At 44.3% G+C, this 12,958-nt stretch overlaps 1 protein-coding gene across 1 annotated transcript in view; it reads right to left on the bottom strand.

The window, feature by feature from the left end:
* Positions 1–1,625: 1,625 nt before the first annotated feature.
* The window catches only part of BPIFC (BPI fold containing family C), a 33,470-nt gene continuing 22,137 nt past the window's right edge, over positions 1,626–12,958 (bottom strand). Inside the window, exons 12-15 of the mRNA XM_034987266.1 lie at positions 6,356–6,398; positions 3,357–3,420; positions 2,523–2,599; positions 1,626–1,727 (exon numbers count right to left, since the gene is read on the bottom strand). Coding sequence (XP_034843157.1) covers positions 1,626–1,727; positions 2,523–2,599; positions 3,357–3,420; positions 6,356–6,398 — 286 coding nt within the window. The remainder of the gene's footprint in view (positions 1,728–2,522; positions 2,600–3,356; positions 3,421–6,355; positions 6,399–12,958) is intronic.

Below are 12,958 nucleotides of genomic sequence, written 5' to 3'. Positions count from 1 at the left end.
CCCGCATCGGGCTCCCTGCTCTGCAGGAGGCCTGCTTCTCCCTCTCCCACTCCCCCTGCTTGTGTCCCCTCTCTCGCTGTCTCTCTCTGTCAAATAAATAAAATCTTAAAAAGAAAAGAACATTCCAAAGAATGAATGTGACAGCTTATCATTTATTCCAACAAACACTGATGGGGGTGGTTGTTAAGGCCAGATGTGCGCCATAAAGATGTAGATCACAGTCCTTGCGGACAGACGCCTGTCTCTTGCTCACAGTAGTAAGCGATTTTCTCGTGATTTCGGCTTCTAGTCCCACCTCACGTAAATAGCGGTGACTTTGGAATCGGAAAGACTTTGATTCAATTTCTACCTCTGCCTGGTGTGCAGAGGCTGCTTTACCAGCCTTGTATGATTCATCTCTCTTCACCTTTGTTTCCTCATCTGTAAAATGGGATCACAATTCTTCAGAGTGTCTGTGAGCATTAGGTGAGTGACAGTCATGGAGTTACCAGCACCGGGCTGGGCATCCACTTGCCCACTAGATTGTGAGCGCCACAAAGGCTGAGTTTTTGGTTTCTAGTCATTCTTACATTATCTATACGGGTCTCCTTTCCTCCTCTTCTGCCCCAGTTTCACCCCAATAACTAGATGCTCTAACAACTTAATATCACCAACTACAATAGATCTAGGCTTAGCAGTCTGCACTGCCATTTCATTTCATCTGGGAGGGAAAACCCTAGAACTTAAAGAAGTGATAAAATTTCCAGAGTTTCTCACCAGAAACATCTAAGAGGCAAGGTATCCTCCCTCTTTTTTTCTTTTAAAGATTTTATTTATTTATTTGACAGAGAGAGACACACAGCGAGAGAGGGAACACAAGCAGGGGGAGTGGGAGAGGGAGAAGCAGGCTCTCCCGAGCAGGGAGCCCCATGCGGGAGCTTGATCCCAGGACCCTGAGATCATGACCTGAGCCAAAGGCAGATGCTTAACAACTGAGCCACCCAGGTGCCCCAAGGTATTCCCTTTTTAAATCAAGCCTTGAAGTCCGCTCACCTTCACTTTTTGTCAATTTAAAGAGGCTAAATTCTCTCATCTTTGTCTTATTTTATTAAAAAAAAATCCAGGGCAGAGAATTTCTCAAATAAAAAGACAAGGTTGACATTAATAGAAAACAGGTTTAATTAAATACAGGGGACAGTATCAGTAAATATAAAACATAAAATCTAATATGCGGGGAAGTGGGGAAAACCCTGGGCTGCAGAGAGAGCTAAAGGGAGCTCCTCCAGCAAGAACTCATGCAAATCTGTACTTCCTCATGCACCTCCTCAGAGGCACATGGCTAGCTCTCGGCCCCAGCACCTTATAAACACAGGAACACACAATGTGCATTCGAACACGAACACACATTGAAACGCCTACCCCTCCACACACACAGACACACACCCCGATTTAGCTCTTTAACTCAGTTTGCCTCCCTCCGACCCTGAGGGCTTGAGAAAGAAAACTGTCAGCCTAAGCACTTCACAAGGGCTTTACAATCCAGTGTGCACTGTCTTCCCCTCTGGGCTTACAGTAGCTGTGGATTAAGGGCCATTTACTTCCTGGAGTGGACTCCAAACAGGCAATCAGGCGACTGGCTTCCCCCTCTACTGTCCACTTATGAGGTTCAGACCTTCCCAACCATGGAAACTTAGCTGCTGCTTTAAGGATGTTTCATACTTCAGGTCGGTGGAAATCAAAAGGAATCCCTGAAAAGGAGGCAAGGGTGAAGATAATGTCACACTCCGGACACCGGACACCGGCCACCATAGGCCTCTGGGGTTTGCTAAGGGGTGAGGGAGAGATGGTTTCTTTCCCAGGTCCTCCTGTGTCACACCCTCCCCGCCACTGTCCCCTTGTGAGTGCCTCAGCCATAGGAACAGGCCACTTGGGATTACTGTCTCCTTATGTGACTTGAGCAGCTGTAGAAGGGGAGGTGGGGAGGGAAGCGGGAGGGCAGGATAGTGTATGGGATCGGAGAATTCCCTAGGAATCTTACTCCTCCTCCCTCAAAAAAAAGCACCAAAATGGTAGAAAAAAGGTGTTCTGAAGTTTGTTGATAATGATTAATGGGGAAACAGCTCACAACAGATCCCTGAACCTTGAGGAGGGTCTTTGGTTCAGGCAAAAGTTCAGAAGAGCCAGTCAAGTCTCATCCAGGCCTCGCTTTCCTTGTTTTAAATGGGACTGCCAATCCGGGCCTCCAAGGTTGTTTTGTGGAATGAATAAAATAAAGCACACCACGGTGCGCCTTCTCATACTGTGGTGTGAGTAAGTCTGGCTGTGAAGGGAAATCAGACTTGGTCTGATTTTCAAACTCAAGTTTCAATGCTTTTCATTGTTGACTGCAAGCTTTAAGAGCTAAGCCTTTTGTCTATAAAATTCCTTGGGCTGGAAAAACAAAGCAGAGCAAAGTAGCATAAAACAGAGTAAGCAAAATAGGAAGAGGCTTATTCTACTATGAAAAGAAATGGGGGCAGTGAAGAGAATATTCACATTCTTACCTCAAAAACTTCAATATCTGAATTGACAAATGAGATTTTGTGTGGGTGGGGCAGAGGAATTCCTTGCTGCAATTTTGCTAAAAAACAGAACGAGGTGTAAGATAGCTAGGCATAGACACAGAAGTTTTGGAAAACTTTTTAGTAAAAGATGAATAAGCAGTTTTTAAATATGTCTTTTCCTTCTTCCTGATTCTGTATTTTCATTCTATGTTCCTTGCACTTTCCTCGATGAATGCTTAATTATTTAATGAAGTACTTAATAAAAATGCACAAGCAATTATGTGCACTTGGATGGCAGAAAAATGTTGGCAACTTGTCCAGTTTATATTTTGAAAATACCTTAATTAGTGGGTCTGAGAACATTTTGGTCTCTGATACAAAATGTATTTTAACCAAGCCAAACTCAAGATGCAGTAGGTTATGAATGACTGCCTACAGGGAGAGGGCCTAGAATTGTCCTTCATTAAAACTGTCTATCCAGATGGTGGTCTGTGCATAAGAACCACAGAGATGCCTTCTGGGGAGATGAATCTCTTTTCTGGCGGACCTGAAGGAGACTTGTTACTGCCTAAGGAGAGTGGTTTCGATCTCCTTAACTCAACCAGAGTTTAGCTGTTCTTGCTGAGTCTGTAGGTAGTGTTGCTAACAAGGCTTGGACTTGCGATAACTAATTTTGTAACCACATCGTTGATGGTACAAACTCTGTAAACTCTGGCATGGGCCTGGATTCATACAATCACACGCTGGAAGTACAGGCTTTGGGGTGGAAAGTACCCAAACAATCCCCAACGTTTAGCAAATGTCAGAGTCACATGTTTCCTAAGAATCCCTTACCGTTGGCCAGTGGGAGGATTCCAAAGTGGAGAATAGAGGACAGAATATTCTCAAATCTCAAGACCTAAAATGAAAGGGGATACTAAATCAGTTGCCAAGTCAGGGCATTTTGAAAGTACCATGCCTGGTCTGAACGTGCACTTTCCCAGACCTTATCACGACAGAGGGCGATAATTAGAATCTCCCCATGGAGATAATCTAGCTTTCCAGACACTGAAAGCTATTTTGCGGGAAACCCTATTATACGGTTTCCCAATCTTTTTTCCTGCTTGAGGGTGGACGTTTCTGCTCCCTGGAGGCTGGACGTTTCTGCTCCCTGGAGGCTGGATCATGGTGACAACAAATGCAGAGGGACCACATGGTGGCAGCAAACATGGCAGCTTAGGTATCTACCAAGTAAGACGATCTAAACAATTACTAAGTATCCCAATTAGTAGTCTTTCCTTAATGGAGGTCCTTTGCATTATGTTATGCTCTATAATTAACAGTATCACCAGAACATCCAATTTACCCAGAATAAATTACAGTAGTTGTTAAATCTTAGCAAAGTGTTAGTTCCTGGGAAGATTCGGGTATTAAAAACAAATGGACTATGGGGTGCCTGGGTGGCTCAGTCGGTTGAGCACCCGACTCTTGGTTTTGGCTTGGTTACGATCCTGGGGTCATGATCTCAGGGTCATGGGATCAGTGGGGCCAGGCTCCTCGCTCAGAGAGCAGACTCTGGGAGATTTTCTCTCTCCCTCTCCTGCTCTTCCCCACTATGCGCACTCTCTCTCTCTAATAAATAAATATTTTAAAAAATAAATGGACTATGATGAACATCAGTTCACTCAATGAATATATTTTGAATATCCTACATGCTTAGCAAGCTTTGCTGCTTAGTAAGGAGAGCTCTGAAGCCGACTTCCTTGTTTTTACCACTTCTATGATGTTGGGAAAGCTCTTTAATCTCTGTGCCTCCATTTCCTCTACTGTAAAATGAAGATAACAGCACTAATGTCGTAGAGTTGGTCTCAGGATTAAACATGTTAATAGTATGTAAAATGCCCAGTATATACCACTGTCATTTTCTCTCCCCCAGAAATGTCATTATTAGCACACTCTGTTGTTGATGCGAAGCAGTTTCTTTGAGTCTTCCTAGAAGACTTGCACTCATTTTGCCTCCTCTAGGTTCAGGAAATATTATTTATGAGAAAGTCAGCTGTGCATTCTCATTGATTATAGTCTGTCATCTACCAAATGGCTACGCCATGGAGGTGCCAACCCACAGTGCATGAGACACTACGGATATTTTAAATTTCAGTATCTGGCATGAAAGACGTAACTTATTTTCCAGCTTGTTGAGACTAATGCCACTGGCTTCTAATCTTCCCAACCTGAAAATCCGGATGTTCCTATAAAATTAAACAAAGAAACAAACATCTTGTTTGGTCTCCTGGGTAAATTCCTGGGCGTCTTTGCTGTTTTCCTCAGATCTATTCCTCTCTTAATAGCTGCTTCTGTCGAACACGGTAATCAATTCAGTACCATGTCCCAGGACTGCTCTGTGAGAGGTCAAATGCCCTGACCGAGGCCCTCCAGCCAGTAAGTGGGAGTTTACCCCTCAGCTTGGCCTTAGAGTTTGTGTATGTAACCATTATGCTATGCTGCCCCTTGACATAGAGGTGGCAATAACTGAAATGAATTTTTATAAAAACAATGGCCATTGTTTATTTAATACCTACCATGTATCCAATATGCTAAATGAATTTCATATGTGATCCCAGCTAATCGTCTCAACAACCCCAAGGCTGGAATGGCCAGCTCCATCCCTACCTCCACTGCCCGTTCTCTTGCTCTGATTTATCATTCTCTATAATATTTTTCAGCATACAATATATATTTGCTTGTTGTCTGCCACATACATCCACACACACATGCACACTCACACACACACACACACACACACTCTAGAATAGGAGTGCCCAACGGTGGCACTATTGACATTTTGGGATGGATCCTTCTTTGCTGTGGGGGTTGTCCTGCGCACTGTGGGACGGTAAGCAGCATCCTTGGTCTCTACCCACTAAGTGCCTATAGCACGCCCCCAGACTGTGACAACCAAAAATATCTTCAGACATTGCCAAATGTCCCTGGGGGGCAAAACTGGTGAGAACGACTGTTCTGGAATATAAGTGCCACAAGGGTAGGGACACCAAGTAGTGATTTGGCTGATCTTCCTGCAGTTTGGGGGGAGGGGTTTGTTTCCAAGTATATCCAAGTTGGGATAGACTCTTCCCATCAGGAGGTCACTGGGATGGGGCCCCCTAAAATGTATCTGCACAACCAGCCTTGATGAAATTTTAGGAGATGGCTAGAAAGGCTTTCAAGGGCAAACTTAGTCATGGCCTAATAATTTGCAGATAGCCTCATCCTTTGGGAGTCTGGGCCTTATATTTAATTCTCAAAGATTATTTTATCCAAAAAATGAAATCGCCCTGAAAATCTCCCTGAAAATGCCAATATTACATAGGTCTTAAGTTTTTTAAAAAAATTCCTTTAAAAGTCTTTCTGAATAGATAAAAGTGAATTGGAGAGTTCCTGTCCTGTTTAAAAGTTATGGGGTTGGTGGACAGGCAGCTACACAAGGAATTTTAAAGTTAAAACCTACACTCATGGGGAAACCAAGTTTTTAGAGGCTTAGAAAACAGTCATCCAGGGCGCCTGGGTGGCTCAGTTGGTTAAGCCACTGCCTTCGGCTCAGGTCATGATCCTGGAGTCCCGGGATCGAGTCCCGGGATCGAGTCCCGCATCGGGCTCCCTGCTCGGCAGGGAGTCTGCTTCTCCCTCTGACCCTCCCCCTTCTCATGCTCTCTCTCTATCTCATTCTCTCTCTCAAATAAATAAACAAAAAATCTAAAAAAAAAAAAAAGAAGAAGAAGAAAACAGTCATCCAGCTCCTATATAGGAAAATTATCATTTTTCCCTTGACAGGGAACTCTGAGAGCTTGGATTCCTACCTCAATATTGCTGCGATTGGACTCTGGCAAAGAGAGGCGGAATCTGAAACAAAACAAAACAACAAACGTCAACAGGAAAAGTTTAAAGGATGGAAGATTTAAAAACAACCATCTCAACAGAAAGGAACAAAAAGGAAAAGGGATTTTTTTTTTTTTAAAGATCCATAAGCCACTATTTTAAAAAACCACACAGACTGGTAAGGATATAATGTTCTAGTACATCTTTCCCCCGATATTTGCGGCTTAAGAAGCAGAGCTCCCTAGCAGAAGCCTTGGATTTGTAACCAGGATGGGTTCCCCAAATGCATTTGCTATATGGGACTTACTTTGGCAACTCGAATTCAGAAGAATCTTAAGAAACAGTTTCAGTCTCCAGCCATACCACCCTGAATGTGCCCGGTCTCATCTGATCTCTGGAGCTAAGCAGGGTGGGGCTTGCTTAGTACTTGGATGGGAGAAATAGTCTGCAGGTCTTGGTCTGAACTCCCAGAATACACACTTGATTTTTCATACATAGTGATAGTTAAGATGAAGCAGTAGTTATCAACAGGGAGGATCCCTTCTTTTCACAGATGGGGAAACTGAGGTCCAATTAATGGCAGATTGAGGACCAAAACTCAGATCTCTTGATGTCCATCCCAAACCTCCCTTCCACTGTAGGATCTTGCCTCATCCTGCTTTCCCCCTTAGCCTTCCACGGCTCACTTTAGCCCAGGTGTAGAGCCTTACATCTGCACCAGCCTTCTAATGGCTCTCCCTGTCTCCAGTCTTGGTCTCCAGTCTTGGTCTTCCCCAATCCGTCTTCTACACCATTCCCAGAGTGAGCTATATGACAAGCATGTCTGATGAGGACACGCTCCTCTTCAAAATTCTTTAACGGCCTGAATCCAAGTCACTTACATGGTGCACAAGCCTTTCTGTATTCTGGTGTCCAGTTGCCTGTTTACTCTCACTTCTTTTCATTCTCTACCTTGAATTTTATACTCAAGAACCGTGAACTGCTTAGTGCTATGCTGTTTTATTTATTTGTTATTTTATTTTCCTAGATAGGCTCCACACCCAGCCCATAGCCCAATGCGGGACTTGAACTCACGACCCTGAGATCGAGACCTGAGCTGAGATCAAGAGTTGGACACTTAACCGACTGAGCCACCTGGGCACCACTATGCTGTTTTATTAATCAGGCACTATATATCTGAGGTTCAGGCACTATATATCTGAGGTTAAAAAAATGTATTGGTGGGCGCCTGGGTGGCTCAGTTGGTTAAGCGACTGCCTTCGGCTCAGGTCATGATCCTGGAGTCCCTGGATCGAGTCCCGCATCGGGCTCCCTGCTCGGCAGGGAGTCTGCTTCTCCCTCTGACCCTCCCACCTCTCATGTGCTCTCTCTCATTCTCTCTCTCTCAAATAAATAAATAAATAAAATCTTTAAAAAAAAATGTATTGGCTTCAAAACACATAACAAAAAACTCCTGAAAAATTAAAATTAATACATGCTCACAACAAGTAACATTATGGTGGACTAGTCACTTTAACTCAACTCCACTCATGGTTCAATTTAAATTATATTTAATGTGGAATGCATTTGAATATATCCAATATATTTGGGGCTGGATTCTCCAAAATTAGAGTGGTCATAAAGATCTTAAAACAACTGTAAAGTATTTCCTTGCATATTCCATGACACTTCCGGCCTCCATGCTTTTTGCTCATGCTGTTCCCTCTTTCTGAAATTGCCCCTCCCCAGTCTTGTTGACTGGTTAGCTTCTTTTGTTTAAGATTTAACTCAGGTGTTACCTCTTCCAAGTACCTTTCTGTTATTACATTTAAGGAGCAGGTAGATATTAATAGAAGAGGTAAGTTTGCTTATTATCAGCCAATATCATGTTAATATGAATTAAGTCTCAAAAACTTAATTGCTGATAATAAGCAAACATAAGAGTAAAAACCAGAAAGACAGTTAAACCTGACGAGGATCAGAGATGGTATTGTGGCACTGTGGCTCGAACTGAGCTCAGTGGAACGTGAGGACCAGAATCCTTAGGGTTTCTTTAAAGGAAGTAAGCTGAGGGCGCCTGGGTGGCTCAGTTGGTTAAGCGACTGCCTTCTGCTCAGGTCATGATCCTGGAGTCCCCGGATCGAGTCCCCGGATCGAGTCCCCGCATCGAGTCCCCGCATCGAGTCCCCGCATCGAGTCCCCGCATCGAGTCCCCGCATCGAGTCCCCGCATCGGGCTCCTGGTTCAGCAGGAAGCCTGCTTCTCCCTCTCCCACTCCCCCGCTTGTGTTCCTGCTCTCGCTGTCTCTGTCTCTGTCAAATAAATAAATAAAATCTTAAAAAAAAATAAAAATAAAATAAAATAAAGGAAGTAAGCTGAGCAATTGAGCAAACACTTGAACGTACTGCTGGAGAAATGTGAGGGGGATTCTTCCCCTTGGCCACACTGCCTTTTATTAAAGACGGGTAACCTACGCCAGTTTACAAATCCAGGTGGAGCAAAGAGCAAACTCGAGGTCCTTGTTCTGAAAAACACACAAGCACAACTCTGACCACTAGGTGACGACCGAGTTCAGTCTTTTGACTCATCCTCCAACAGAGCCCCTAACCTGTTTCTTAAAACACAACTACTGGGAACTAATTTTATTACAGAACCACAGGGTTGTTGGGGAGAAAGGGAGCTCAAGTAGCCCTACCATGCAGACATATAAGAGTTAGCTTATTTAAAAAGTTTTGGAGAAGGTTTACCGCCCTGATTGAAAACCAGAACAAAAGTACAAACACTTAATCATGTCAAACGATGGTGGGGTCATGATCTGGGTCAATATAGCAAATACGGCATAATGAAGTTCAAGTGGACCAAGGCACAGGAACTCACAGCGCCACTCACTCTTCTAACCCTGTGGCCATAGCAGACATTGAAAATCACACCTTGCACTCAATACTGCATAATAATTGTTTATCTCTTTGCCCTCTGACTATGAACTTGACTGAGTCCAGAGCATGGCACATTTAGGCACTTAGTATTCATTCAGTTATCTGTCCAGCAGATACTTACTGAACACCTAATACATGTCGGCCCTGCGACAGGTGCTGGAGATCACGACTGTGAGTGAAACCAAACACAGCCACGGCTCACATGGAGATTAAAGTCTCGTGGGAAGGCACACATTAATCAAATAAGCCCACTGGTGACAGTTTAATGACAGATTGAGATAAGTGCGCTGAAGGAAAGGGAAAGTTCATGGAGGTAAATAAGAGAGGAACCTGATCTAAACTGGCAGGTGCAGGAAGATTTCCGAGGAAGGGAAATACGTCCTTGAGCTGACATATGAAGGGTGAGTGAGATTAAAAAGGCAAATTGGGGAAGAAAGAGGGAAGGGTCTGGCAGAGGCTGCAAAGGCCCTGTGGAGGGAATAGAGGCCAGTTAGAGAGTGCAGCAAGACGATGCTCGAGAGGCAGACAGTGGTGGACCAGGCTGGGTTTCTCAGGCTATGTCAAAATTTTTATATTTATCTTAAGAGCAAGGAATCTATGGAAGGTTTCTAAAAAGGGAGATGATGTCTGTTTTGTAAAGATCACTCTGGCTGCAGTATGGAGAAAAGATGGACAGGCTGAGAGGTTTCCTAGGTGCCCCTTCTATGCCCAGTAATGCTCTAAGCAATGTGAAGAACTTTAGTTATAACTGTATTTATGATGGACAGACAGAAGCTGTATGTATAGCAAGGAGTTGGAGAACAATACAAAGTAGCTGTCCTCAGTACTCCTTTGTGGGTTTTACACTGCCTTGCTGCAGGAATTCTAAGAATGTATGAAAAGGTGAAGAAACCAGCATGGGTTGGAGGTAGGGGTGTGTGTGTGTGTGGTGTGTAAGATATGGGAGGGGATAAACTGCCCTTTGAGAGAAGCACTCCATCATTTCCCTTAGCACCCAGTTTTTGCCTTTTAATCTGAGTATTTCTCTTATCAGGCTCTGGGCCTGGAAGGTAGAAACAATTGCCTTTCTCTCTACTATCTGTATCAAGAACAGTATTGAGCACATAATAGGTGCTCAAGAAATTCTCATTGAATGGATTATGGATAAATGAGTAAAGGATGGGTGGGGAAGTGTTTATTGGAATTGGGGTCACTTTGAGAAGGAGCCAGTCTAAAGCAGAATGTTCATTTTAGGGAGCTATGAGGGATAAGATTGGCTTGCTTGGAAGGTAGTCAAAGAGCTTGACAACCCCAGGCTGTGCATTTAATCCACGATGAAAGGCTTTTTTTTTTTTTAAGAGAGAATTTTAGAGTGAGAATGAGCAGGAGGGGCAGAGGGAGAGAAAATCCCAAGCAGATGCTGTGGGGCGTGTGGAGCCTGATGTTGGGCTCGATCTCACAACCATGAGGTCAGGACCAGAGCCAAAACCAAGAGTGTCAGACGCCTAATCGACTGTGCCACCCAGGTGCCCCCAATGATGAAAGGTTTTCATGTGAGGAATGTGTTGAGCCCATTCCAGTATTAAAGGACCCTCTTGATGAGGAAGGGTTCCCCAGTGTTTTATCTTCATTGCCTTCTGCAGTCTGGAAATTCCCCCAACAAGTCAGGGAGAAGGGGAAGAAGTCGTTTGGGGTTTCCTCCTCTGATGGGGGCCTCGAACCGTGGCATTCCTCTGCCCTGGCTTCCACAGTAGCTCAGAGGGAGGGCGGAGATGGTGGTCAGCCCAGGTGCCAAGCCCGGGCTCTGACGGCCTGTCTAAAGCACTGTTCTGACAGAAACTGAAACCAATCTTCCCAGACCTGTTTTCCTTTCTGGGTTTCTCTCCAGATGGCTCACACTGGGAAATGCTTATCTGCCCAAGCTGCGAGGAATAGAGTTGGGTGGTGATTCTGCTTGTAGCCAGCTTTCTTTGCATTCTCTGATGGTGTTGCCTGTGGGGGTTGTAGGGTATGTGTGTGTGTGTGTGTGTGTGTGTGTTTGTGCACGCGCTGATGTTACTGGTGTGGGGTGCAGTTTGGGAGAGTCCAATGCCTCACTCGTGGCAATGTCAAAGTTGTTCCAAAGTTGTTGTTCCAACAATTGTTGTTCCAACAATACTGTATATTTGATTGTCTTGAGCTTTGCATGCAATTAAGAAAAAGGGCTAGAGGGGCACCTGGGTGGCTCAGTTGGTTAAGCGACTGCCTTCGGCTCAGGTCATGATCCTGGAGTCCCTGGATCGAGTCCCGCATCGGGCTCCCTGCTCGGCAGGGAGTCTGCTTCTCCCTCTGACCCTCCCCCCCCCTCATGTGCTCTCTGTCTCTCTCATTCTCTCTGTCTCAAATAAATAAATAAAATCTTTAAAAAAAAAAAAAAGAAAAAGGGCTAGAATTTAGTCATCTGTATGGTGACCAAAAAAGGGAAAGCGTTGTTTAATTTGGTCTCAGAAATGTCTACTATGTGGATCAACCTGCACTGGGGTTACCTCCCAATAGAACTGTGTTTAGAACAAAAGTCGCAATTGTAGATGGACCAGTATGAATCTGGTTTATGACTTTGAGGGCCAACTCTAAGGCTTTTAAGGCCATCCTGACTTGTCATGTTCCTTGGGATCAATTTCTCCCTCTTATTTGGTTAAAATTTGAGCCCAGAAGAGGGAACGAGAATAAAAGTCTATTGCTGGTAGTGACCAGACCTTACCTCATCTACCCATACAACAGCTCTGTGGATAGGTGCTTTGTTTTGCTGATGAGGAAACTGATGTTTAGAGAGGTTGATTGACTTGCCCAGGGTCACACAGCTAGCAAACGACAGGGGTGGAATTCAAAATCAGATATGCCTGACTATGGGGCTGTGCTCTTAATTAGACATACTCACAGAGGTCACATTGATTACTCATACTCCCTGCTTCTGCTTTCTTTATTTTTTCCTTCCCTCCATTTCTCAAGGCAGCTGTGTGGAAAGGGCCGTGTGCTTTTTCCACTGCAGGTCACCCTCTGCCTGCGGCTTCTCTTCTTCTATCAAATCTTAGCATTAAGAAAGGACATGCAGCCCGCTTCAATTTCATGTGACGCCACGCTCATGGGTTTCCTCTTCTGGGCAAGGGTGTTTACTGTCTAAATCTTCTAAGTCTTGGCTATGTTCCACATCAAAGGCAGTATAATGTCCTAAGTGAACACTCAAGGCTGTGAAAACTGCTCACCCAGGTTCAAGTTCTGGCTCTGCCATTCAATAGCTCTGTGATGTGAGCAAGTTATTTGACCTCTCTATAAACTGTAAAACAGGGATAATAAGCTACCTCCAGGTCTATTCACTCAAGCTACAGACATTGATTGAAGATCGTGCCAGGTCCTGGAGATACAGGGTTGTGCGGTTTAAATGAAGTAATATATGTGAAGTTCTTGGCACGGGACCAGGAGACACCAAAGTCTCAATCATAAAGTAGTCATAAATAGTAGAACAAAAGGCAATTTCTCTAATAGCCATCACGGAGCGGGACACGGGGAATGAGGTGTTTCCTGAACAGGGTTTATCTGTATAGGGAAACTCTTGAAATGACCTTGTATGATTGAATACCTTCTTCCCCTGGATAAGGCCAGTCCCAAATTTTAAATAATAGCCATAGTCAACCTTCTTGAACACTTATCATG

The sequence above is a fragment of the Mirounga leonina genome, unplaced genomic scaffold (assembly GCF_011800145.1).
Source record: "Mirounga leonina isolate KUSES-001 unplaced genomic scaffold, KU_Mleo_1.0 Mir_418, whole genome shotgun sequence".
Lineage (NCBI taxonomy): Eukaryota > Metazoa > Chordata > Mammalia > Carnivora > Phocidae > Mirounga > Mirounga leonina.
This window is presented reverse-complemented; position numbering and strand designations above follow the sequence as displayed.